At 42.8% G+C, this 26,086-nt stretch overlaps 1 protein-coding gene across 2 annotated transcripts in view; it reads right to left on the bottom strand.

The window, feature by feature from the left end:
* FAM171A1 (family with sequence similarity 171 member A1) overlaps positions 1 to 26,086 on the bottom strand; it is a 131,879-nt gene that overhangs the window by 3,490 nt on the left and 102,303 nt on the right. Inside the window, exons 5-7 of one of the 2 annotated variants that reach the window (XM_027559861.1) lie at positions 25,372 to 25,548; positions 3,668 to 3,784; positions 197 to 311 (exon numbers count right to left, since the gene is read on the bottom strand). In XM_027559861.1, the coding sequence (XP_027415662.1) occupies positions 197 to 311; positions 3,668 to 3,784; positions 25,372 to 25,548 (409 nt within the window). The remainder of the gene's footprint in view (positions 1 to 196; positions 312 to 3,667; positions 3,785 to 25,371; positions 25,549 to 26,086) is intronic. The other variant, XM_027559862.1, reaches the window with a different exon arrangement.

The following is a 26,086-nucleotide window of genomic DNA, read 5'->3' as shown; positions in this document are numbered from 1 at the left end:
CTTAGATCCTTGAACAGGGATCGAACCTGTGCTACCTGTATTGGATACTCAGAGTCTGACCCACTGGACCGCCAGGGAAGACCCTTGGATACATTGTTATGAGAAATAAAGTACCTCAACTCAGAAAAGGACCTCGATATCAATATTTGTGCAAGAAATTGCAAGTTAAAAAAAAGCCCCAATGATAAAACTTTACCTGCAATAATATAAAAGGAGACACAGCAAAACCAAAAGAATGAAAGCCATTCCTCCCAAGATGGCCAAAAGAAAGACTGTGTGATACGTGGTGATGTCCTGTGTGACAACCGGACCTGGAAGGTCAGAAAAGGGCATTTTAGATTTGTGAACACCTTCCACTAAAAAGAGAGCATAATGTTTTTCTTATTCTTCTTTGTTTTTGGCCATGTGTCATGTGGGATCTTAGTTCCCCAACCTAGGGATTGACCATGGGCCCTCGGCAATGAGAGTGTGAAGTCTTAACCACTGGCCCACCAGGGAAGTCCCTTTTTTCTTATTCTTATTGGCTGAAGTGTGGAACGGGGGCCAGATGCAAACATCCTTTAGATGTTGTGCCTGCAGCATCACCCAAATTCCCCTCAATGGAAAGGGATTTCCCAAACCATCACCAGAGCACTGTGAATACTCAAATTCTGTATGTAGCATCCACGGTCCCTCCTTAGTCAAGAAGAGAGCTGCATTTAGTACCATGTTCATCATTCTAAATACATGACCTTTGAATATAAGAAAACTAGATACATGATCATCATATCATGAGTGGGACTCATCCACTCAGAGACATGGCATGAAGACCTGGGGATTTTATGACACTGCAGAAGGAAAAAACAAATCAAAACATGATATTTTACCTGGGCAATGATTACTATGTACTGAGCCCTTGGCCTTAACAAATAAGTTGAAGTGTATGAAATAAATTTACTATGACTTAAAAAAATCTACAGCCTATTACAGGGACATCATGTGTTTCTAAAATGCCTCCTATTAAAAAAAATAACATCTTTCTAGTATCTTTTCAAAATGGCTAACCTGATGTGGCCACAGACCTCTCCAGAACTTACAGACAAGGTGATCAGAATTAAACCTATTTTCTCTTTAATTTACCTTGGGAAGAATCCCAAGAGGTACTTTAACTTACTCCTTATGTTCAATAGCAGTAAGAATCTGTCTTAACATTGCTAACAAGGGATTGACAGCAATAATGAAAATCTCCCCCAAATTACAATGTTTGGGCACTTACTGGTGTCTAAGTATGCTGACAGTGCTCCAAAAGATGGGAAGGAAGGAATAGTTATTACATATAACATCACAGGAGCATTGTTATGATTATTAAACACCATAAAGACCCACTTATTCATTGATTTTTGATATTTTAAGGGATACATTTCTTTCTAATCTTTAGGAGATAAGTCTCTTAAGCTAGATAAACCCAAGGAGACTTGTTGATTTTTGAAAATAGTGACATTACTTACGTTCAAAAGACAACATCATCCTTTCCCAATTATTAATCATTTCAATGGGGTGAAAGTGAATATTTAAAAAAGTTGGAAAAATTACTGACCACAATGGCCTTAACTGTTTACAGCCTTAATTGTTCAGAGAAACAATTTTTTTTTTTTTTAACACAGAGCAACCCCACAAACACAGGTAATACCTTGGCAGGGGTCACCAAGAAATCTGAGATACACAAAAAAATAATTTCCAAATAATGGAAGTTCAGTCCTTTAAAGTACCCAAAATGTTATTATTTTATTGAGTTGGCCAAAAAGTTCCTTTAGGGTTTTCCCTAAGATGGTATGGGAAAACCTGAATGAACTTTTTGGCCAACCAAATATCTTCTGCTAAATGGAAATCTTTATAAAGATTTCCCTCATTTCCTTCTTAAACAGAGAATGAAAGAGAAAACTCTAATTATTTTCTTGTTGGTTTCGGGTTCGTGAAAGCACAGCATTGCTGTGATTTGTTTTAATAAAAGTGATGATAAATACATATACTGTGAGATTACCAGTATATGTATTTCTACATTAAATGCCACCAGGGTTTATACTATATATGTTTTTATGGCTTTTTGTCTCTTCCTTCGTTGCTCCTCAGCAAGCTTGGGTCAACCTACATCTAGTATCTAGTTCTCTCTCTTCTTTACAGAAGCAGCTATTAATCTGTCGCATAACACATCATCAGGGTTCTTGGAAATAGATCTAAAATAAAATTTAACTCTGATGCACAGGCTTTGGTTTTTAAGGACTTTCTTTCTTTACTCATAATCATATTCTAGACACTTCAAATTTGGAGACTGGGACATTTATGTACTCACTTCATGCCCACATGGCTACAAGAACAATACAGTAAAGGGAAACGCATTCTCTTAAAACCTAGATGTGAAGTGTACGTTTTCTCAGGGTGGGACTATAAAGTAAAGGCAACAGATTTTTCAACACCCATCTCGGGTTGGCCTCTCTCAAATCAGTTACTTTGGGAGTCCTAAGTGTTCATTCCAGTGATAATTCCATTGATAAAATATTTTGTACTTCCATTTTGGAACTGCCTTCCTGGTTAATTGACAAGGGTCAGCTTTTAATCATAGCACATCTTTTTAAATAAAGATTTAAAATTTATTTTTATTTTATTTTTTGAGGCCGACCATTTTTAATGTTGATATTGAATTTTTTACAATATTACAATCTATGTTTTGGCTTTTTGGCCCTGAGGAATGGGGGCTCTTAGCTCCCTGACCAGGGGTCAAATGTGCACTCCTGCATTGGAAGGTGAAGTCTTCACCACTGCACCACCAGGGAAATCCCCAGCATTTTGACCTAGCGCAACTACTTACTTTATTCACCAATCTTGGCGATCGGTGCATTTTAGATATGTCTAAGAAAAATCAACAAAGGAACCCTTGGAAACTCTGAGCATGAAGACTGGCCACCCATGAAGAGTTTCACTAAGGACAGCAGTCCAAAGGAGACAGAGTCTAAAGGCAAGGCATTGTGAGTAATGGAAGCCAGCACTGGAAAGACTTCTCCTAAGGTAACTATTTTGAAAAAAAAAAAACAATTCTAGAATACTCATAGGGATAAATCAGGGTGGTTAGGTTTAAAAATAAATTTACACTTTCGGTGAAAATATTGGTGAAATTAAATTTTAGGGGAAAATATGAATTAATTCATCTATCCTGAGTGGAGGAATATTCTTTTAGACATAAAACAACAGGTTTGCTTTTAAACCTTTCAGAAATGCCCAGTTGAGATTTTTGCCCCAGGAAGCCTTCCACAGTGACTTGCTGCTGCTCCCTCTAATGAGCGCCTTTTCCTACGTCCTCTCTTCTACCAGGCCACAGCTGTTTCAGGAATTAGGGAGGAGGTCTGAACCACTTCTGTGGGCTTTAGATTAAGAATTCCCTATGGCAGCTGTGTGAGCAGAACAGATTCGAGACAGGACTATTTTCTTTGCATTATTCTTACCCTGGATGGGGCAGTGCCAACCAGAACTCCCCCACCCCCACCAAATACCTTCTTCTCATCATTTGATTTTTCACACGTTCAACCATGTTTTAAAAAGATGCGATCTCTCTGCTGAAGTCACTTTCAAAAGCACAGGTAGCCTGAACCGTCAAAAAAAACTGGTTGCCTTCAGGTGTTGGGGACTCTGTTACCTGGGTTGGGAGGAGACATGGCAGCCACCCAGTACCCCAGCTGAGGGGCGATGTATGTCCACGTCAGCTGACTGCCTTCCTGGTGCACGAGGCCAAGACCGCTCTTCAGCCACGTTCCTGTGGGATGTGGAAAAAGACTTCAGCCAGATGTACGTGGAACTCCTAGTTAAGGCTTAAGCACATGGTACAAATCGCCTTAAGTTTCCCATTTAGAACCCATCAGAGAGCCAAACGGTCCAACTCTTGTGGAGCAACTGCGTCTAGCTTTCAGGAAAGCGTTTTTCCTGGCCTTCCTGATTACATTACTCTCAGCCACTGTATCACACGTCCCTGCTTCCAAACACAGATAATTTTAGCAGAAGCCTTTGGAGTTTACTTGTCTGTCACCATGGCCCATCTCCTCCAGAAGCCTTTGGAATTTAGAAGCAGAATAAAGGCAGCATAGAAAGGGTAGGTGGGAGGGGAAACTCCAGTCCTGTTTATATTCCTTATCCTCAAGCAAGTAAACGGATTTTCTATTTGGAATTGCAGACTGGTGCGATCAGAGTTGCTTCAGGAAGTTTAAAAATATATATAGAGAGAGACTCTTTGGTCCCATCTTTGCCAATTCTAACCCAGAAGCCTGGCTTAGGTGAGTAGTTTATGAAGCTTCCAGTTGGCTCTGATGTTGAGAGACACCGAGTGAGTCCAGGTCCGTGCTGCCTTTCAGTTAATACTTTAAAGAGTATTTCACACTAGTGAGCACCTACTGTGTGCTGGCTCGTCACATCGACATGCTTTATACATGTTATCAGTAGTTTCACAACGACTCTACAGAAGAGGACTCGTTTTCCCCTTTTAGACACTGGAGACTGGTGAGACATGGAATTCTTCTGAGCTGTCCCAGGGGTAGAGAGCAAAGCAGGGGCAGAGTAGGTCTGTCTGTCCTCAAGGTTGGTGCTATTTCCTCTACTCTGCCCTGCTGCATTCCCGACTGAACTTGCCAGCATTTGCAACATTTTCACTTTGTAAGGTTCCCAGGGAGAGTGCTGGCTAGGGCCCCCACCAGCCCACGCACACCCACTGGACCCACCAGCCCAGACATATGGGTCACTTACACAGAGCTCCTCCTATGATTGATCACCCACCCCCTGAAATGGCCATGTGTGGATTCCTGTTCCCTCCAGGCCTAAATTTATCAGCTATGCACCAAATATTCCACCTTCCAGTCTCCAAATCCCTGCCTTTCCTAGGTATATACACACCACTGGGATTCCCAGATGGTGCTAGTGTCTCCAATGCAGGAGACATAAGAGACTCGAGTTCCATCCCTGGGTTGGGAAGATCCCCTGGAGGAGAGCATGGCAACCCACTCCAGTGTTCTTGCCTGGAGAATCCCATGGACAGAAGAGCCTGGTGGGCTACAGGCCATAGGGTTGTGAAGACTCTGATACAACTGAAGCAACTTAGCATGCACACACAAGGTGGCGAGAGTGGATTTCCTTCCCCTCCGAGGGGAAAAAAAAACAATACTTGGCAGGGCTTCTAGGGCCTATCAGTTGCCATAGCAACATTCAAATGTATTGGGTGGAAAGGTGCCCCAGCATGCCTCCCATCCCTTCCCCTCCCTCCCTCTCCCCATGTTACTCCTCCTTCCTCCCCCCAGCTTTCCTCCTCCTCCTCTTCCCTTTCTCCTCCTCCTTTTCCCCTCCTCCTCCTCTTCCCCTCCTCATCCTCTTCCCCCCTTCTCCTCTTCCCTCCTCACCCTTCTTCCTCCTCTTCCTCAAAGACAGGAGTTGAACAAAGAAGGAAGATGGGGGAGGCCAGGCATCAGTGGGTGCTTTGTATTGTCCGACCTCCCCATGCAACTGGCTGAACCATGGCTCCGGAGGATTTCAAGTTAGACGAGAAAATAAGCTGGAAGCTCTATGAAGTATGAGGATACATTGGCTGAAGAGCATCAAGCCAGAGATGGTCCAGCCACTCTGAGCTTCACACACTCACTCCAGGAGCTGCTGAGGAAATGGAAACCAGGGCACGTGACACATGCAGCTAAAGCGGTTCTGTGTTGAGTCAGAAAGTCTGCCTGAAGGCAGAGAAGGGATTGTTTGCCACTGCTTCCGGTTTTCCCCTGGGGAACCCGCGCTGTTTAGCTCATGACTTACACACCCCACCCCACTCCCACACGCTCTCCCACAGGAGCAGCCCCGCCAGGATCTCCTATCAGCCAGGAAGCGGCCTGCATTCTTTGGTTTGCAGTTTCCCTCAGATTAGATTCTTGAGTCACTGCTCGTCAAGTGGAGCGGATACGAGGTTAGGCTAAAGGGACCCAGAGGAAAAGAGATGGGGGCTCAGAGTCCTAATTCCTGTTGATCACTCAGGGGAAAGCCACCTACCTGTATGGCTATGTTGCCCTGGCTTTCTACAGCGCAACACAGCCGCATCAACTGGAAATGGACTTTATTTTTCACATTTATTTGGCTGAGCCAGGTCTTAGTTGTGGCATAAGGGATCCAGTTCCCTGACCAGGGATCGAACCTCGGGACCCTGCATTAGGAGAGTGGAGTCTTAACCACTGGACCACCAAGAAGTCTTGGGAATGGACCCTTTTTTTTTTTTTTTCCCAGAAATGGACTTTTAAAATGTCTCCCAGTTACACTAGGAACAAGGCTAGTGAGTGGACACACCCACACACCCACACACACACACATACCATACAGGCACTGGAGCCTATGATGCTGGTGGGAGCCAGAAAAGCTAGGAAGGCAGAACACCAGCTGCTTTGGGAGCACAGTGAGGAAGGGATGCCCCCTGGGGATGAGGTGGGCTCTGGCGAACAGGCAGGACTTCACGTGGGGGTGGAGGGTGGGGGCGAGCAGAGAGAAAGAGGAGGGAACAGAAGCACAGAGGGGTGCAGAGTGTACCGGGCAAGCTTGATGCGTGATGCCAGGGACAAGAGGGAGGGAGCCCGGGGAGGGCTGGCGCAGGGGTCCCGGTGCCGTTAGCGATGAAAAGCCACCAGGACCCATCCTTGGAGGCACAAAGGTGAGGTCAGAGCTGTTCCGACCGCCTGCCCCTCCCTCACTTCTCCACCCGCTTAGTTCTTCCCAGGTTGGTCCTCCCAACAGACACTTTTACCCGAGTCCAGGATTTTGCCCTCCACTGTTTCAACCTCATATGGTTTCCCTCTCTTCCAAAAGCTTACCCATCCTTCAAGATTCAAGTCACATCCTGTTTATCCTAAGTCCCTCTTGCATGTAGGGGCCTTCCAGGTCCCATCAACCTATTTCTTCTGTCTTCTCAGCACCCAGAAATATTCCCAGCGTGGGAACACGGTGGTATTTGAGTGTGAAAGCCAGACGTGCAACCTCCTCCCCTGCCAAATAATATCAGATGACCTTCTGTGAAAAGCTGGGTGTGGTTGGCAGGAGAGATCTCCTTACAGGAGTGCAGTTAAGCTTGGGATTCTTCTCTTTCTGACCAGAGGGAACAAAGCCAGCTGGGAAAGAAGCATTTATTTCGGACTAAGTTTTCCGTAAAATGTACACGTGTTCAGTGAATAGAGGGTGACTCCATTTTAGGATTCAACAATCATGCTGTTATTGGCAAAAACTATTTCCAAGCTTTCTGTGTTTTGCGGAAGGAAACTGGCTGCAGGGAACACAAGAATTAATGAATTGTGTACCAGAAACATATGCTTCTCATCACTGAAATCCTGAGGGTGTGGGATGAGGGTGTTTTCCCACCTGAGGAACTGCACACATAAGAGATTTTTGTACTCGTGAATGGGAAGCCGGTGCCTGGAATGGAGGCAGGACAGACCAACCTCTGCAGAGTCTCTTTTGTTGAGTGGGTTATGTGACTGCTGGACCTGCAGCCAGGGTACAAAGAGTGAGGACTTTCCGTTCCTGTGGGCACCTCAGCGCTGCTCAGACAGATCAGGGGACGATCCATGCATGCCACCTTCATGCATGTGGCCATTGCCCAGGGAGGGTGGCTGACTGTGCAGTGGGTGTCAGGAGCAGGCGAGCTGGTGGCTACTTGTGTCTCTGTGCTGACGGAGCGCTGTGCTGTGCCAACTACGGAGGCTGCATGTGTGTGAAGGTGGGAGAGCCGTTCTCTGGCATCACCGGAGGAATGAAATCCCACGGTACTAAAATTTCTAGATCATCAGCTTCCAAATTGTTTTTAAAGCATTTGAACTCTTTCTCTTTAATTGAATCTTTGTATTAAGACAATTAAGAAATTAGTATATAAAACAGATAAACAGATAAAAGACAAGCTTCTCTGCAAACAGATGGCGAGAACTCCCCCACTCTACAACCCCCGGGACATCTCCCAAACATGGTTTGGGAGTTATTCTTTCATAGAACTTGGGTCAGATTTGCCAAAGTTTGAAAAGGCAGTTTTCTATAATTCTAAAAAGTGTCATTTACTCCTGCCTCATAAAGTAGAATATAATTTTGATTTTTTCATGGTAATTCAGGGTTATTGTTATGATCAACTGATGCTGGTCCTTAAATATTGATGCCCTTAGGTCCCTACGGAGGAACAAAGTTGTTTGCTCTAATACTAAACAGTTTCAACCCTGGCTGTGTTTTTCTTCCTTCTCCCACTTCCTCCCTCCCCTTCCTTCCCCTGCCCTTCCTATGGGCTTTTACCAGCTCTTCTCTCTCACCGCCACCAACTCCCATATCCCCACCAGGGAACCAGATAACCTGCTACATGAAGACTGCATCTAGAATAAAGTCCACAGGTAGCCACGTGACGGATGAACCCAGACGTGGAACTGAGATACTGTGAATCCAAGTTTACTACTTGGTTTCTTCAACACACACTCGCAGATCAGTTTTCGTCTGAATTCTCTAGAGTGAAACCTCATACAAGGGAAAGATTCAGAGATCCTTTCAAGGAGAAAGACTTTAGTTACCTATACAGCTGGCAAGGTTTGTGGGTATAAGCACCATGAGGTCTTTACTTGGAAGCTGCACTGAACCACAATGCTGATTACACACAGTAATTGACAGGCTCAGAAAGATACCCCTTGCATTTAGCTTATAAGGTCTGATGGGATCTCTTAGCAATCACCAGGGGTGCCACTTTCTTGCTTGGTTACCAAGCAGGAATGAAACCAGCCTTTATTTGCAAAATATAAAGAAGAGTTCAAATTTTAAACAAATAGCGATTCAAAGGGAAAAGAACTCTAAAATGTGAAAAAAGAGCTCCAAACATAATGTCTCATTAGAATATGACTGACAGGGTTCTGATTTTCCTTGCTTTTCCTGACTGGCCCACTTATTCTGCCTGGACGCCTCTATTTTATCTGCTGCACAAGCTCATCTCAGCATTTGGTAACAAGCAGAAAAGACTGTTAGGAGGAGCACTATTGGTTTTGAAAAGGAAACTGTAAGTGAACAACCTGCCCTTGTAATAGATGACACATTGCAGCTGGCAGCCTGCACCTCAGCCAATATACAGAGAAAGACTCTTACAATGGGACTTGTGACCATGTCACACCTTGGGACACTGGGCAGATGAAAGTCCAGCACGATCAAGGACCAACTGACAGCATGGACAATTTGCCTTTCCTAAGATAACACCTAGTGTGAATTCCAGCTCTGCCGCTTGAGGAGGGTCCGGCTAGGGACAGGTAGTCTCTGGTGGCTGCTTCACAATTCCTTTGTCACATAAACAATAAACGCTTCATCACTTAAGCACTTGTAGTTGAGGATTCTACCAACATGCACAGCTAATGTATTCTTTTTTTTTTTTTAAGTCTGTATTGAATTTGTTATAATATTGTTTTATGTTTTGGTTTTTTGGCCGTGAAGCATGTGAGATCTTAACTTCAAGACCAGGGATTGGACACACACCCCCTGCACTGGAAGGTACACTCTTAACTACTGGACTGCCGGGGAATTCCCCTAACATATTCTAATTGATGCTTTTTTTTTTTTTTTTTTGTGAAAGAGGCTGCAGTGATTTTGACTAGGCCTATAAGCTGGGATGCGAAGAAATGTCACAGCCATGCAGAAAATACATCTCAAAAAAGTTTTATCAATTTAAAGGTGAATGTTCACTGTGAAATAGAATGCTTCTATTCCTACAACTTAACTGTTCACCATGAACTATCTGGAAACATTCATGGCAAGAGGTGAGAACACATACATGCATGACACATGCATGAACTTGGATGGTAGGAACCTCTTCTGTCCTGCCCTTCAGCTGTTGGCTTTGGCCGATGACCATCTCCTCACTTAGGCTGTGGTGACTTCCGGTGAATAATGGATATCGTGGGCATTCACATGTTTGAGGGCAGACTTCCTAAGAGAGATATACTGCTCAGGTCCAGAGTGAGTGCTTATTACTATTACTACTGATAATCATAGCCCGCTTCTCGCCCCCACTCCCCCACCCCCCGCTTCCAAGTATGTTGCATCTCTCTAGAAACCAGAACAAACTTACTTCCCAGGATTTCCATCTGCATTATCTTAAGCCATAACCTCTACTGCATTTTCCTACCAGCTGTACAATTAGAAGTGTCAAAGTCTGAGTCTGTTTTATCACATCCTTTAACAAAACCTTAGTGGGATGAGATCATCCAGAAAAACCAGAAAAGTCCACCAGCCCTTAAGTCACATTCATCGGTACGGCAGAAATAGCGACACTGCCTATTTTTATGACACTGTGGAGCAGCCTTCTTTTTTTCCAAATTAAAGTCTATGCCTTTGAATAGTATGTTCCCTTTCTTAGAATTATTTTTCCATGAACTCTGTGAGGAGGATACATTCCTTGTCAATTACACTGCAAAGTATTTGTTTACCTGGTGGTAAATTATCTAACCATGCTAGTTGAGAGCAATGGAACTGAAGAGTGAAAGTCATATACAGATGGTTGGATTCCTGTAGCTTCAGGCAAGTACATTTTGGACCGGTTTAAAGAAGAATAAAATTAACGGTAACTCACTATAACCAACGACCTTCTGTTCAAAGCATAAAATCACAGGTATAATGAATAATTAGAAATTAAAACAAGAAGGGCATCTGTATTCAGCTATAACATGTTCCCTGGGTATTTTTAGGGCATATTTTGAGGAATAGATTCTTAAAAATAAATTTGATCCAAGCAACTGATTTTTTTTTTTCTCCTTTAAACTTTAGCTGAGTGATCACAAGGCTTACTGAAACAAATTTTAGGAGACGGCAGTAATGGGAAACTGTAAAGCTTCTGGCAGGGAGGGCTAGACAAAGTGTATGCCTTAAATAGGTAGCCAGAAGTATTAGCATGCATAATAGCATTAATAAAATTTAATGAGAGAATTTTCAATTTACAATAGGTATATATAAATTCCCAGAAAGTAGTATCAGAGTGGAGGCTAATTAAGCCCATATGGGGAGAAATTTTGTTCATTACCCACTAAATCTAACATTCATCTTGCAATTACATGTCAGATGGGGCTAGGTGAGGTACACAGTCCAGGATTTAGGAGGCATGGCCACTTATCTTCAGCATTAGAAGACTCATTCAAAACGAAGGGTGGCAGAAGAGAGTGAGGCGACAAGCATCTGGACAGATGTGGTAAGATGCTCCCAACCAGCGCTTTGTTCAAGAGGTTGGTATAGTGGAGATTTTGTTCAAATGCAGAGTCTGATTCAGTGGGTCTTGGAGCAAATCGTGAGATTTTGGAGTTTGAATATACCCCCTGTCCAAGGATCACTCTCTGAGTAGCAAAGCTCCACATTATTTGTACTTTTGTGGGTGTGGTGAATCTTTCAGAAAACCCTAGAACCATTTCCTACAATGTTGCCGGGGTGCATCAGCTGGGTGGCCAGTACGTGAAGCAACTTCAGAAATATTTCTAATATATTTCATGAATAATCTAGTCACTTGTCAGACGGCCGATTGGAAGTTGACACACATCTGAGTTCACTCCATAGGCTGCAGTGCATGAAGGCTTAGTGCCTCTGAGTGAACTGGTTGCTGTAGGTGTGGCCAAATTGGTTCCAATCTGGTGACCTCTGTGTTGACCATTTTTTTCTGCCCAGAATGTTCTTGCCCCCCAAGACAGTCCCATGTTAGGTTCCTATGTGTCCTGGCATCTCAGCTCAAATAGCACTCCTCCAAAGCCTCTGTCCAGCCAATCATTCTCCCTGACATCACCCTGCTTAAATTAAATTGTCCTACAGCACTTACTTAATGCCAACAAAGTAAACTGGTTCATTGTCTCCTCCATTCAGAACAAAAACTTCATAATTACAGGTGCCTTCCTTGACTTGTTTTGTCATTCAGTTCAGTTCAGTCACTCAATCGTCTCTGACTCTTTGTGACCCCGTGGACTGCAACATGCCAGGCCTCCCTGTCCATCACTAACTCCTGGAGTTTACTCAAACTCATGTCCATTGAGCTGGTGATGCCATCCAACCATCCCATTCTCTGTTGTCCCCTTCTCCTCCAGTTTTCAATCTTTCCCAGCATCAGGGTCTTTTCCAATGAGCTTTGCATCAGGTGGCCAAAGTATTGGAGTTTCAGTTCAGCATCAGTCCTTCTAATGAATATTCAGGACTGATTTCCTTTAGGATTGACTGGTTGGATCTACTTTCAGTCAAGGGACTCTCAAGAGTCTTCTCCAATACCACAGCTCAAAAGCATCAATTCTTCAGTGCTCAGCTTTCTTTACAGTCCAACTCTCACATCTATACATAACTACTGGAAAAACCATAGCCTTGACTAGACAGACCTTTGCTGGCAAAGTAATGCCTCTGCTTTTTAATATGCTGTCTAGGTTGGTCATAACTTTTCTTCCAAGGAGTAAGCATCTTTTAATTTCATGGCTGCATTTTTTCTCACCAAAAGCCTAGAATTGAGTAAAGTCTGGCACAAAGATGTTCACTATCTATTTGCTGTAATGAGTGAATTGTTCATTTTTTTAAAAAAGAGAAGCCAAGAACAGAATTCCCTAGGAAATCTTTCAATATTTAAATGTTGGCAGCAAACTAAAACAAAACAAACAAATAAATGCCCCCAAATCAACTGTATGGGCCAAACAAAATATCTGGGAATGGATAGTTGCTCTGCATCCCCAGATCCAGTCCATTATTCTGTTAAGCCACATTAAGTCTTGGCATAGAAGGAGGAATGCACCAAAATCTGATATTCTAGAACAGGAAGAGGATTTAAAGCCTGAAGGAAATTGTGTTTTGAATCTCCCCTTCTCCATTCCTAGGATAACATACATGTGTACCAGGTACTTCCCCGTGCTGGATTTCAGCTTCTTTCTGATTAAGAAAGAATGTAGGGTTGCTATGAAAACAGTGATGAAAAATGTTGATTTATGGTCCTACCTGTTTTACTAATGAATGAGCTCAGCTGAGAATGAGTAGACAATGAAAGAAAAACCAAACAACTTTCCCCAAATGGTCCTATATTTCTTCCCCTCCAATTTAGGTATATTTCAAACTGCTTATATGAAATGGCAAGTTGTAATGCAGGGATCGAACCCATGTCTCCTGCACTGGCAGGTGGATTCTTAACCACTGGACCACCAGGGAAGTCCTGGGTATTCAATTTAAAGATACTAAGGCTTCACTGTACTTGTACATCTTGTCTGTCTCCCTTATATCATGCTTTACACAAAACACACAAACTAAATATGGGCTGAATTAGAACAATGATGATTATAATAATTATTAATACTTACAGAACACTTTACCCAGTACTACGCACCACTGTAAGGGTTCTCCATTCTCAACAATTTTATGAGATGGGAAATGATAACTATTATTCCCATTTTACAGATGAGAAAACTGAGGCCCTGAGAGATTAATGGACTTGCTCAAGATCCACAGGAGCCAGTGTTTACATCCAAGCTGTCTCAATTGCTGGGCTACAGCCTGCCTGTATTCGATACACTCTTGCCAAATGCTGTACAACCAGTGCAACATCCTGACCTATGAAAATGAATTTTACCTCTTAATTTCTCATTTCAGTGGAGATCACTGAAAACTGAAACTATTTTTAAAAAAATACTTGGTTTTAAAATAAATGATGGCAGCTTTGCCTTCCTAATTATTTTTCACCCAGGCCAATCTCAGAACGAGTATATTAATAATAGATGCAGTGCTTCAAATCCAGGCCAAAGGACAGCAAAGCAAGAAGGTTCTGAGGATCTCAGGTAGTAGGGAGAATACACACCTGCCATAGATAATCCACAAAGTAATTATTTTATAAGTGGTAATTAAGAGTTGACTACAACTTAAGACATTTTCTTTCAGGAGGAACATACTGATCTATATACACTCTGAGGCCACAAAGTGGGCAGCCATCATTTGTAAAACTTGCCAAAAATTGTTTCCATTCAACACCAGCATGAAAAGTTCTCCTATATAAATGGACCCTTTAGGAAAATTAAGTCTCTAAGGATAGGATTTTGAAACAGAGTGGACCTGAGCTATATATGGCTATAATTTAGCTAAAGTGATGGTATTGTTTTCTAAACTGTCTCATTTTTTTGTTGTTGTTGGGGGGGCTGGCTACAAACACAAAAGGCTTAACAATTTTTAGGAATGGACTGATAGTACAAGAGTGTTTTTTGAGTTGCTAGGCAACATCAGGAAACAAATGTCCATGTTCTGAGATCACTCAGCATTCGGTCTCCCTGTGGGCAGTGCATGTGTTCCACGGCCAGACTCCGTTCCACTCGGGCAACAGGAGTAGAACACCCCAACTGTGATGCTGATGATCTGCAGCAGCCAAAAGACACCAATCTGTGTCTCAAAAGCAGGTCACATTTTGCTGGCCACCTGGCAGCTGAGGTCTCTGGCCCAAGTTTTTGCTGGACTGGCATAATTTATCCAGATTAAGTCCTACACTTTTAACGGTTCTTTTCTGTTATTTCACTTCAGTTAGCTTTCTCTGCAGGTAAATTATCTTCCCCCCTCCACTATATATCTAAGGGAAGCCTGATTCACTGGTATGGACAATTTTTTAAAAACTGAAGTACAGTGGATCTACAATGTTGTGCCAATCTCTGCTGCACAGCAAAGTAACTCAGTTTTACACATGTGCACATTATATCTGAGAATACAGAGACTCTTTTCCTGAGAATTATTTCTTTGTTTCTAAGAGATCACCTTCATTGTGAGAAGACCCATTTCAGGTGATCCTTCTCAAGGATATACTGACATTGTACTTCAGCAGGTAAGTTTGCTTCTTTCTTTGTTTAATTCCCTTAACTATTGAGTCTGGTCATTTTGGAAAAAAAAATTATAAAGATGATATGCATGGTTCTAAAGTTAACATCACAGATGTAAATACATACTTAACTTTTAGAAACATGAATTCCTTTCTTTTGTTCTAACTTTGCCCACACAATGCCCTATGGCTCATTCTTGTCATTCAGTCACTACACCTGTCTGGCAATTTGTCACCTGCTATGTAAGAGGCATGGCTCACGGTATATACAGAAAAAGACACACCAGTAATATTTTCATTTTCTTTAAGTGACAAATAGAATATAGTGTTTTAAGAACTCCCATCCTTTTCTCCCCTTGAGAAACAATGAAATGTAACAAAATCCTAGATCTGTACTTTAAATCAAGCTCCATTGTCAGGGATAGGCTGGCCATGACTTACCTAAAAGGGCTAGTTCGATGAGCGACAGCATCAACAGTAAAGCTCACCATCTATGCAGAGACGAACCCACTACCGGCCAATTATGAGCGAGTATCGCTGAATGCCTGATACGTATGCGCCATACATGATAAGAAGCTGGTTCAGTAACCAGCATTTCTATAGCAACGCACACCGCTCTGCAGGCTGCGTTCTGGGAAGGCAGTTAAAACTGGATTCTGCAATGTAGCTTCACTTGGAATCTGCTTTGATTTTTGTCACCTCATTAGAATGAAAGTATTCAAACCAAGTAACCCAAGTTATTATGAAACAGAAGCAACTTATCATAGAGAGGATCTTAAATCATGATTTCTCGGCCACGCAAGGTCAGTCGGTCACTTTCAATTCAAACCACTGACCTGGTTTGCTTATTCATAAGTGACCGTTCCCCAGGGCATCGAATCAGATTGCAGTCTGACCACCTGGGACATGGGGCAGCCATCTGCTGTCCCAGTTACGAGCTAAAGAGAGGAAATGCTATAAAAACAAGCCAGCACACCATCTTTTACTGTCCCGAAAGTCTTGGCTAAGATGCATTCACCATGACCGACAAAACTGCATTTGTCCTACTGGGGAAGAAAAGCAGCTTCTTTCAAAGGTCAAACTGGCCCCTGCACATTCCTGATGAGGTCACTGTATCCCATCCCCTCAGACACACTTGCATACTCAGGCCCCAGGTCCTGGCACTATACTGCTTTGCAAAAGAGACAGCATCATCAGAAGATCACGGGTTAAAGAAATCTGCTAATTCGTCAAAGGAAAAGACGTACATCACTGAATAGAGGCCCCACCTTGTACCGTAAATCAAATGGCATTTTAACAGGGCAGCTGCAGCAAGATCGGCACTGCCAGGAAATGCGGCAAAAGTTTTGACTCTAATGTGTGCAAGTCAGGCTTTTAAAAAAAATCTTTTTTCCTGAGAGTCCACACCACTATCAACCAATTCATACTGTTGTAACATTTTAAGCAAAACCCAGCTTTACTTCTGTTCTAGGAGACCATTTATCTATTAGGTCACCCTTGTTTGAACATGTGGGTTAAAATACGGAGATGATAATTTTTTTAATGGGAAATTCTTTGCCTGTTCCAAAACAAAATAAAAAACCAAAAAAACCCAACTGTCATTCAAGAAAAAGAAAACTGTGAAAAACAGTAGCACCAAATCGAATCCACTCTAATGGTATTGGGAAGGGAGTATCTCTAATATATGCCAGAGAGCATGTGGAGAAAAGGGAACCCTCCCACACTCTTGGTGGAAATGTAAGTTGGTGCAGCCACTATAGAGAACAGTATGGAGGTTCCTTAAAAAACTAAAAATAGAGCTACCCCATGATCCAGCATTCTTACTCCTGGACATACATCCAGAGAAAACCAAAATTCGAAAAAAATATGGACCCCAATGTTCACTGCAGCACGATTCACAATAGCCAAGACTTGGAAGCAACCTAGATGCCCAACAAGAGATGAATGGATAAAGATGTGGTTCAAATATACAACAGAATATTATTCGGCCATAAAAAAGAATGAAATAATGCCATTTGCACCAACATGGAAGGATCTAGAGATTATCATACTAAGGTCAAGTAAGTGAGACAAAGACAAATTATCATATTATATCACTTATATGTGGAATCTAAAAAAAAAAGAAAGTAGGTACCTCTACCGTTTCTCTCATGAGTAAACTTTCAGTTATCCAGCAGTCAGGAATGGAAGTAATTGAATTAGCATTAAAATGTATATTGCCCTATAACCAAGGTGTTATCACTAAGCATCGGCTGTCATTCAGGGTAAAGTGCTGGAAGGCTGCCTGGATAACAGGAAGTACACACTGACTGAATCAGGCACCCTGTTTGGCCCTGCAGATGGAGAATACACTTGCATTTTAATAATAAGTGGTCAGAGCTCCCCTATGGAATGCATCTTAGATCAGGTGTCACAAACTTTTTCTGTAACAGTCCAGATAGCAAATATTTTTCACTTTGTGGAAACAGCTCTGTTGGTGCAGGAAAAGCTCTCACAGACCTAACATGAACAAAGATGGCATGGTTGTGTTCTAATGTCTTACTCCACTTGGGCTGCTGTAACAAAATTAACTGGATGGCTTATAAACAACAGTAATGCACTTCTTCATTCTAGAGGAAGCCAAGTCCAAGATCAAGGTGCTGGCTGATTCAGCTCTGGTGAGAGCTGGTTTCATTGGTTCACAGAGGTGCCTTTTCATTGTGTCCTCACATGCCATGTCCTCACATGTGGAAAGGCCAAGGGAGCCCTCTGGGGCCCCTTTCATAAGGTGACTAATCCCATTCATGGGGGCTGCGCCCTCATGACCTCCAAAGGCTAATACCATCATCACTTTGGGCATTAGGATTCTAACATATGAATTTGGGGAGAACACAAACATTCAGTCCATAGCACTCAATAGAATTTCATTCAGGGATGCTTAGATTTCATATAATTTTCATGTGTCATTAGATGCTCCCTTCTGATTCTTTCTTCAAACATTTAAAAGTGTAAAAACCATTCTAAGCTTTCAGGCCATAGTTTGTTGACCCTTATTTAAATGAGAAATTCTTAATGGATTCACAAGTTACTAGTTCTGGCTGTTAAACACTTTGAAATTCAAGTACTTTGATTTACCTGAAAAGTATATCAGTTAAAGTGTTAAACTGGTTTGAAATGCTAATTGCATTTGAATCAATCATAAATAGTAGATAATTAGTAAATAGTGCTACATGCTTAATACGTGTTCCTATTTTTTTCCCCTGATCTTATAATATTCTTGGAACTTTTCATTTAACTGCAATAATTTAATTTCTACTTAAATAATGACATTATGGATTATATATAATAGTAGAAACACCCTTATGAAATATGTAGGCTTCTGTTGAGCTTAGTAAGTTAAAGAACATATGATTTCTTTGAAATGTCCATCCAAAACTTTAAAGACAAAGTTTTCAGAAAACTTGTTCTGATTCATTTGATCACTTTTGAATGACTTTCCAAATGTTGCCTTTTCAAACAATCTGTTGGAGCCTGGAATTCGACAGTTACAATTTTCACTGTATGGGCTAAGTGAAAAAGACCATTTAAGTGGAACTAGATCAACCATACAATGAAGATTCTCAATGACAGAAGGCTCAACGCCATCGAGAATATTTCCAGAGAGGAAGTAGAGAATTGGATAACTTACTTTTTAGAGGCTTCATGACAATGCACATTTCTTTGTTTTTACTGATTTCTACAGTGTATTAGTTTCCTTTTGCTCCTGTAATAAACAACCACAAACTCAGGGGCTTAAAACGACACAAGTGGGTATTCTCTTATATCTAGAGATCAGAAGCCTGAAATCGGTTTCACTGGGCTTAAGTCAGAGGATCAGTAGGGCTGGTTCTTTCTGGAGACTGACGGAAGAATCCGTTTCAGTTTCTTGTTTCCAGCTTCTCATGGCTGCTTCTGTTCCTTGGCTTGAGGTCCCATTCTCCTTTTCAAAGCGCATCCCTCCAATTTCTGCTTCCATCATTATGTCACCATCTCTGATTCCTCCTGCATCTTGCTTATAAGGACTGTTGTGATTACAGTGGATCCATGAGGATAATCCAGCAGAATTTCCCCATCTCAAGATTCTCAACTGAATCACATTGGCAAAGTCCTTGTACCATATCAAGTCATATTCACAGAGTCCAGGGGTTAGGATGTGGAGCTTTTTGGGGGAGGGGGCAATTTTCCAGTCTACCACAGACATCAAACAAAAAAAATTTAAATAAGCTTTTGATCTTTGTGATCTGTATACAAAATAAACTAATGAGAGCAAGGATGCTGCTTCTACAGACCTGTGCCATATTGTTATGATGAATCTGTGTATGACTCCCTAGCGAAAGCATCACTGTATTAGGAATACAGCCTTTTATACCCCCACCTTATTTATCTATATTCAAATATATCCATTCAAAAATGAAGAGGCAGGAAGGAGTAGAAGAAGCACAGCAGCAGGGATAGAAGCTCTAGGGTGGAGAAAATGCAATACAACTGTTCTCTCTCCAGACAACCACTCAAAGCATCATTCTTTAAACATATAGATACAGGTCTAAACATATACAGATATAGATATATAGATATGTAAAGGTAAATTCTATGTATAGAATCATCTTTTACCAATGTTATAATATCTTAAACTGCTCTAAATCTTAAAATATCTAAATGCTGCTCATCTGATTCAATCATTCAGCAAACATTTTAGCTGGGTGCCTTGCAAGTGCCAGGGACTGTTCTGGATCATGAGGATTCAGAGATAAGGAAGACTCAATGAGGACACGGATAATGACTGAGACACTGTAAGGCCATGTTCTTACAGACTTCTAGTGCCACCGCTAAATGGACAACATGCTTAGGAGGGACCAAATTATTGGTCGGAGGATGGAGAAGGTAATTTGAGAGGAGAGACTCTGCTCGTGCAATCATGCAGTGTGACAAGTGATGAGGGGGACCAGGTACATCCAGGGAAGAGCACACAATTGGGTGTGGGAGCAGTGGAGGGTGTGCAGGAGACAGTGGCCGAAAGTGAGCTGGAGAGCTGGGTGGGGACAGCTCTGAAGACATCTGTGTGCCGTGCTGAGTGTGGACAGCCTCATGATGAGTAGTTCTGAGATGCTCTAACAGGGCAAAGGGTCTGTGGTTCTGACAGACAGCCCAGTGGCAACCCAGAAGCCCTGGTAGAGGGAAGGAGAGTGGCAGACAGGTAGACAGCTACAGGAACTGGTCAGAAAGAAGGCAGAGTCTGTACCCAGACAGAGGTTAATGAAGGAGATGAGAAGGTAGGTTGAAGAAACGCTGATCTGACATCAGCACGATCTTGCAAAGGACCAGACATGGCTGCCAGTGGTGCAGGGAGGTGAAGCAAAAGAATAAATGAGCGGGGGTGAACGTCCCTCTGGGCTGTCGATGCAGGGGGGCCTGGTTTGATCCCTGGTCAGGGAGCTAGATCCCACATGCTGCAAAGAAGATTCTGCCTGCTGCAACTAAGACCTGGAACAGCCAAATAAATAAATATTTTAAAAAAAGAATAAATGTGGGGTAACTACTGGTGTGTGGTACCCTTAACAAAGAGAGGAAACACAGAAATGAACAGGCATAAAGGCAGAAGCATGCCTGTCTGTTACAGGCACATGAATCTGAGTTTCCTGAAGGATACCTAAAGGCAGATGTCTAATAGACAGTCAGGAACACAGATCAGAGAGCAGACTTAGGTGGATGGGTGGCTGTGCGAGTATGAGAAGTCAGAGGATACAGCCCCAGTGACTGCATATAAAGTGAATTAGGAGCTGGGCCCAGGGCAGAGCCCATATGGCAGGAGAGGAGGGCCCTGGGGGACACTGAGTCAGAGAGCCAAGGGAGGTGGGCCTTCCTGTCTAGAGAAAAGAAACCCTCTAATGCTTCAGAGACATAAACGGGATGAAGAGGTCACTTGATTCCACAATCAGGCAGCTGCTTCTGAGTATCACGACTGTGGTTTCAGGAGACTGGGAGACAGAAGCAGGATTGAAGTGAGTGAGAAGTGGCAGCAGCATGTGGACAACAATCCTTCAAGAAATCTGGGCTAACTAGGACTTCCCCGGTGGTCCAGTGGTTGAGAACCTGCCTTGCAATGCAGAGGATGCGGGTTCAATCTCTGGTCAGGGAACTAGGATCCCACATGCTGTGGAGCAACTACTGAGCCCATGCCCCTAGCTACTGAGCCCGTGCGCTGCAACCAGAGTCTGTGTGCCACAGTGAAAAATCCCACACGACACAACAAGAATCCTTCATGCTGTAACTAAGACCCAATACTGCCAAATATGTAAATAAATAAAAACTGAGCTAACAAGAATCTGGAAAGAAGTGGTCTGGATGTCATGGTTCGAGAAACCCTTCTGCAGAGTGCTAAAGAAACCCTTATCTTTGTTTACTGAATAAACTCTTAAGGTGTACTATGTACCAGGCACTGAACTAAGCTTCTTACAAATATTAACTCATTATTCCCTGGGGAGGTTAACTTGATACGTCAAATTAATTAGGTCACAGCACTCAGATATTTGATCAAACATGCCTGGAGGTTGCTGTGAAGGTATTTTTAAGATGAAATTAACATTTAATTCAGTAGATTTAAATCCACTGATTGAGTAGATTATGCTTCCTGTAGGTGGGCCTCATCTAACTAGTTGAAGGCCTTAAGAAAAACGTGGACCTCCCCCAGGCAAGGGGAAATTCTGCCAGCATATGGCCTTTTGGACTCAAATTGCAGCCTTAGTGTTTCTCTGGGTCTCCAGTCTGCCAGCCCATCCTTCAGATTTTGAACTTGCCAGCCTCTTCAAGTGTATCAGCCAGTTTCATAAAAGAAATCTCTCTCCCTCACAGAGACACACACAGACACAGACACACACACAGGCACACACATAACACACCCACCCACACACCCACATCCTATTGGTTCTGTTTCTCTGGAGTACTCTGACAAATAAAGACACTCTCCATAACATTAGGTACTATTCTATGGCCCAGAGAGGTTATGTAACTTGGCCAGGATCACACAGCCAATAGCTAGCAGAATCGAAATTCTAATCCGTTGTGTCTCAGAGTCCTTGCTCTTAACCACACACTCTACTTTGGAGCACTGCCTTGACGTGTTGGGGACCAACCCGGGTGGACAATGTGAGAAGGAGAATATACAAGGGACGAAGAGCCTCAGGCAAAATGCATGCTGTACAAGTGAGGAAACAGGACAGGTGGTTGGCCTGGGCCGGGCCTCAGAGTTTCCCAAATGGCAGATCCAGGGCTTCAGGAGGCAAAACGCAAGCTTTCCCCTCTCCTTCTACTTTCTGTCCCTGCTTCATCATCCACATCCTTTCCTCCCTACAGAACTCCTGTCTTCCTCAGGGGTTCCCTCAAGTTGCTTTCTCATGGGAGCCCAGGACTCCTTACATCCTGACCAGGAACATGTGACTCAAAGAGTCACCAAGCCATGCAGAATGCACACCAATGACAAAGTGCCCACATGACCCAGTGCCACATGTCCATGTGTGAGGATGATCCTTCTAACAAGTTTGGTGCATCTGGTAAAGCCATGGAATTCAACACAAATAACTATGCAGTCTGTTAGTAATTGTTTGGAAAATGAAACAAAACCAACGTAAAACAAACCACATCCCCTGCAAACTCCAGAAAGCCCAACAAGCATTTAATTCCAAATATAAATTCATAGAACTAGAATTTGACTACTCAAAGAATTCAGTTCAGTTCAGTTCAGTCGCTCAGTAGTGTCTGACTCTTTGCGACCCCATGAATCACAACACGCCAGGCCTCCCTGTCCATCACCAACTCCCGGAGTTCACTCATGTGCATCGGGTAGGTGATGCCATCCAGCCATCTCATCCTCTGTTGTCCCCTTTTCCTCCTGCCCCCAATCCCTCCCAGCATCAGAGTCTTTTCCAATGAGTCAACTCTTCACATGAGGTGGCCAAGGTATTGGAGTTTCAGCTTTAGCATCATTCCTTCCAAAGAACACCCAGGGCTGATCTCCTCTAGAATGGACTGGTTGGATCTCCTTGCAGTCCAAGGGACTCTCAAGAGTCTTCTCCAACACCACAGTTCAAAAGCATCAATTCTTCGGTGCTCAGCTTTCTTCACAGTCCAACTCTCACATCTATACACGACCACTGGAAAAACCATAGCCTTGACTAGACGATTAGGTGTCTTTGAAAATACATTTGATACCAAAAATCTCCCAAGAATTTGTATGCATGGTCTAACAATTTAAAACTCTGAATTACATTATCTGAAAACTTGTCTTTTCAAGTTTTACTTTCATGGGATTGAGAAACCAGTGGGGGTATAAGGTCCATTGTGTTGTCAAAATCCTAAACACAAGCATGTACTCCTTCCTGTAATCTTACTACAAAAGTCAACTGTAAAACTTTCTGGAGGAAAAGTCGTAAATACATATTAAAATCGTTAGAGTTTTGTACTTTTTGAAGTCAGCAAATCTTCTTTTAAAATTTTATCCTAGGGAAATAATCATGGCCATATACAAAGATTTAGCTACGAAGACATTTATCCCAGGACTGGTAAGAATAGTAACTTTTTTTTTCTAATTGTAGGAGATTGAGCAACTGAATTATGACATAAATATACAAGGGTATACTATGCAATATTAATATTGACATTGCAGAATAACCGTTGCTATGGAATAATAATACCAGGGAAAGATGTTCATGATAACAAATGCTTTTTAAAGGCAAGTTCCCACTCCAGTACTCTTGCCTGGAAAATCCCATGGACGGAGGAGCCTGGTAGGCTGCAGTCCATGGGGTCGCTAAGAGTCGGACACGACTGAGTGACTTCACTTTCACTTTTCTCTTTCATGCATTGGAGAAGGAAATGGCAACCCACTCTAGTGTTCTTGCCTGGAGAATCCCAGGGACAGGGGAGCCTGGTGGGCTGCCCTCTGTGGGGTCACACAGAGTCGGACACAACTGAAGCAACTTAGCATAGAACAGTACATAGCATATAATCCCCTTCATGTTAAATATGTATTTTTGGAAGGCAGCCTCTAAGAGGGCCCATGATGTCTACTCCTGCTGTCCATCCACCTGTGTGGTGTTCCCTGCATTGGAACAGCACTGGGCTCTGTGACCACCTGCATATGGAAAGAAGGAGGAAGAGGCCACTTTGACCTTTGATGACAAAAGACCTAAGTCGCCTAATGGTGACTTTCATTTTGCTCCTTTGCCCCTTTGTTTGCTGTTGTTATTGTTTAGTTGTGTCCAACTCTTTTGTGACCCCATGGACTATAGCCCTTCAGGCTCCTCTGTCCATGGGATTTCCCAGGCAAGAATACTGGAGTGGGTGGCCATGCCTTTCTCCAGGAGATCTTCCCTACCCAGGATCGAACCAATGTCTCCTACACTGGCAGGTGGATTCTTTACCACCGAGCCTCCTGAAATCTTGTACTTTTTGTTTGTCAATTTCTCTTGGGTCACTTGCTCCACAGCTCAGTGGAACCACGCTGTCATGGTGTGAGTGGCCCTGTGGGGATGCCCACGTGGTAAGGCATTGAAGCCTCTGGCCACCAGCCAGTGAGGATCTGATGCCTGAAAGCACACTGGTAGCCCCTGCTGGATCCTGAGAGGAGCCGGCTGACAGCCTGACTGCATCCTTGCTCAAGATCTGACTCAGAACCACCCAGCTCGATTGTGCCTGGGTTCCTGACTCTGGGATCCTGACTCCCTGAAATGGTGATGTTCACTGTGGTGTAAAGCTGCTGAGTTTTAGGGTCGGCTGTTATGCCGCAAGAGATAACCAATATACACATGCATAGTGCAATGGCTGGAAGGAAATGCAGGCTCATCTCCAACATACTGTGGGTTCAGATCCAGGCCTATTGCACTATATTAAACATAAGGAGAGTCACAAGAATTTTTGGTTTCCCAGTGCGTTAAAGGTTCTGTTACACTATACTTTAGTCAATTAAGTATGAAACAGCATTATGCCTAAAAAAGCTAATGTATCTATTTAAATTAAGAAATACTTTATTGTAAAAAATGCTTACCATCATCTGACAATACACAGTTGCCACAAATGTTCAATTTGTAAAAAATGCAGTATCTACAAAGTGCAATAAAGCGAAGTCTGCTTGTAATCTAAAATACGGTTAGTAGGTTTCTCTAGGTGATTTTTAGTTTCTTTTTTGTATAATATTGGCAATGTTGTCTTCCTTTTTCAGAACACAGAAAAAAGAAAACCATAAGACCAAGAAAGATTATGGGATCTTCTAAAGAATAAAAGAATAAAAGATTAGGAGAGGCAATTCAAGTCTAATAACCTTTAAAGATTCTTAAGCAAATTAGCTTAAGTGTGGGAAAAAAAAAAAAAAAGGTGTAAGCCTTACCCACCAGAAACCATGCAAAGTGCTGTGAGCAGCAGCATTCAATAACTTCAAGGAAAAGAGACTAGCACAGGCTTCTTAAAATGGAAATCGAACAGTAATGAAGTCCACTAGCCGATCGTTGGCACGGGAGTTTGCTTACCCAGTTTCTGGTCAAACCGCCACGCCGTAACATAGGCATTGTGCCTCAGACTGCTCTGTGTGGCCAGGGGCACGGTGACATAAATGGGGCCATCCACCAGCACCGGCGTTCCATCACTGCTGAGCAAGTGGACGCTGACGGCTGTGACAGGGGTTAGGTCGTACCTGGTGCTGTTTCCTGGAAGCAAGAGGCAGTCTCCATCACATGCACACACAGGACCCAGGTGGGGCTGCAGAAACTGTTTACAGAAAAATGTAACGGCTAACATCTACAAGGATTGGGCCTCCTACAAACCAGGGACTGCATTCAGCATCTTATATGCACAATCCTCACCATGACATCCTAAGGTAGGTAAAAATCCCCATTTTACACATAAACACACTGAGGCTCAGAGATGGGAGTCATGGAAACAGGTCCATGATAGACATTAGTGTGTGGTAGGGCTGAGATCCAAGTTCGGGTCTGTCCATTCTAACCACTGTCCTGTGCTTTCAAAAGGAGTTTCAAAATGGAAGGGGGACTGTCTGTATTGGGAGAGAAGGCATGTGTGTGAAACCCTGAAATCAACTTCTCTACAAAGCGAGCCCTGTACACATGTTAATTACTTGGCAGATCACCACATTGGAACCAAATGTTTTAAATCAGAGACTGCTTTTAAAAAATAAAAAAAAAGAATGAATTTCTTCAAGGAGTACTTCAAAATATTAACTTCTAC

This window comes from Bos indicus x Bos taurus, chromosome 13, assembly GCF_003369695.1.
Source record: "Bos indicus x Bos taurus breed Angus x Brahman F1 hybrid chromosome 13, Bos_hybrid_MaternalHap_v2.0, whole genome shotgun sequence".
In the NCBI taxonomy this organism is placed as follows: Eukaryota; Metazoa; Chordata; class Mammalia; order Artiodactyla; family Bovidae; genus Bos; species Bos indicus x Bos taurus.
This window is presented reverse-complemented; position numbering and strand designations above follow the sequence as displayed.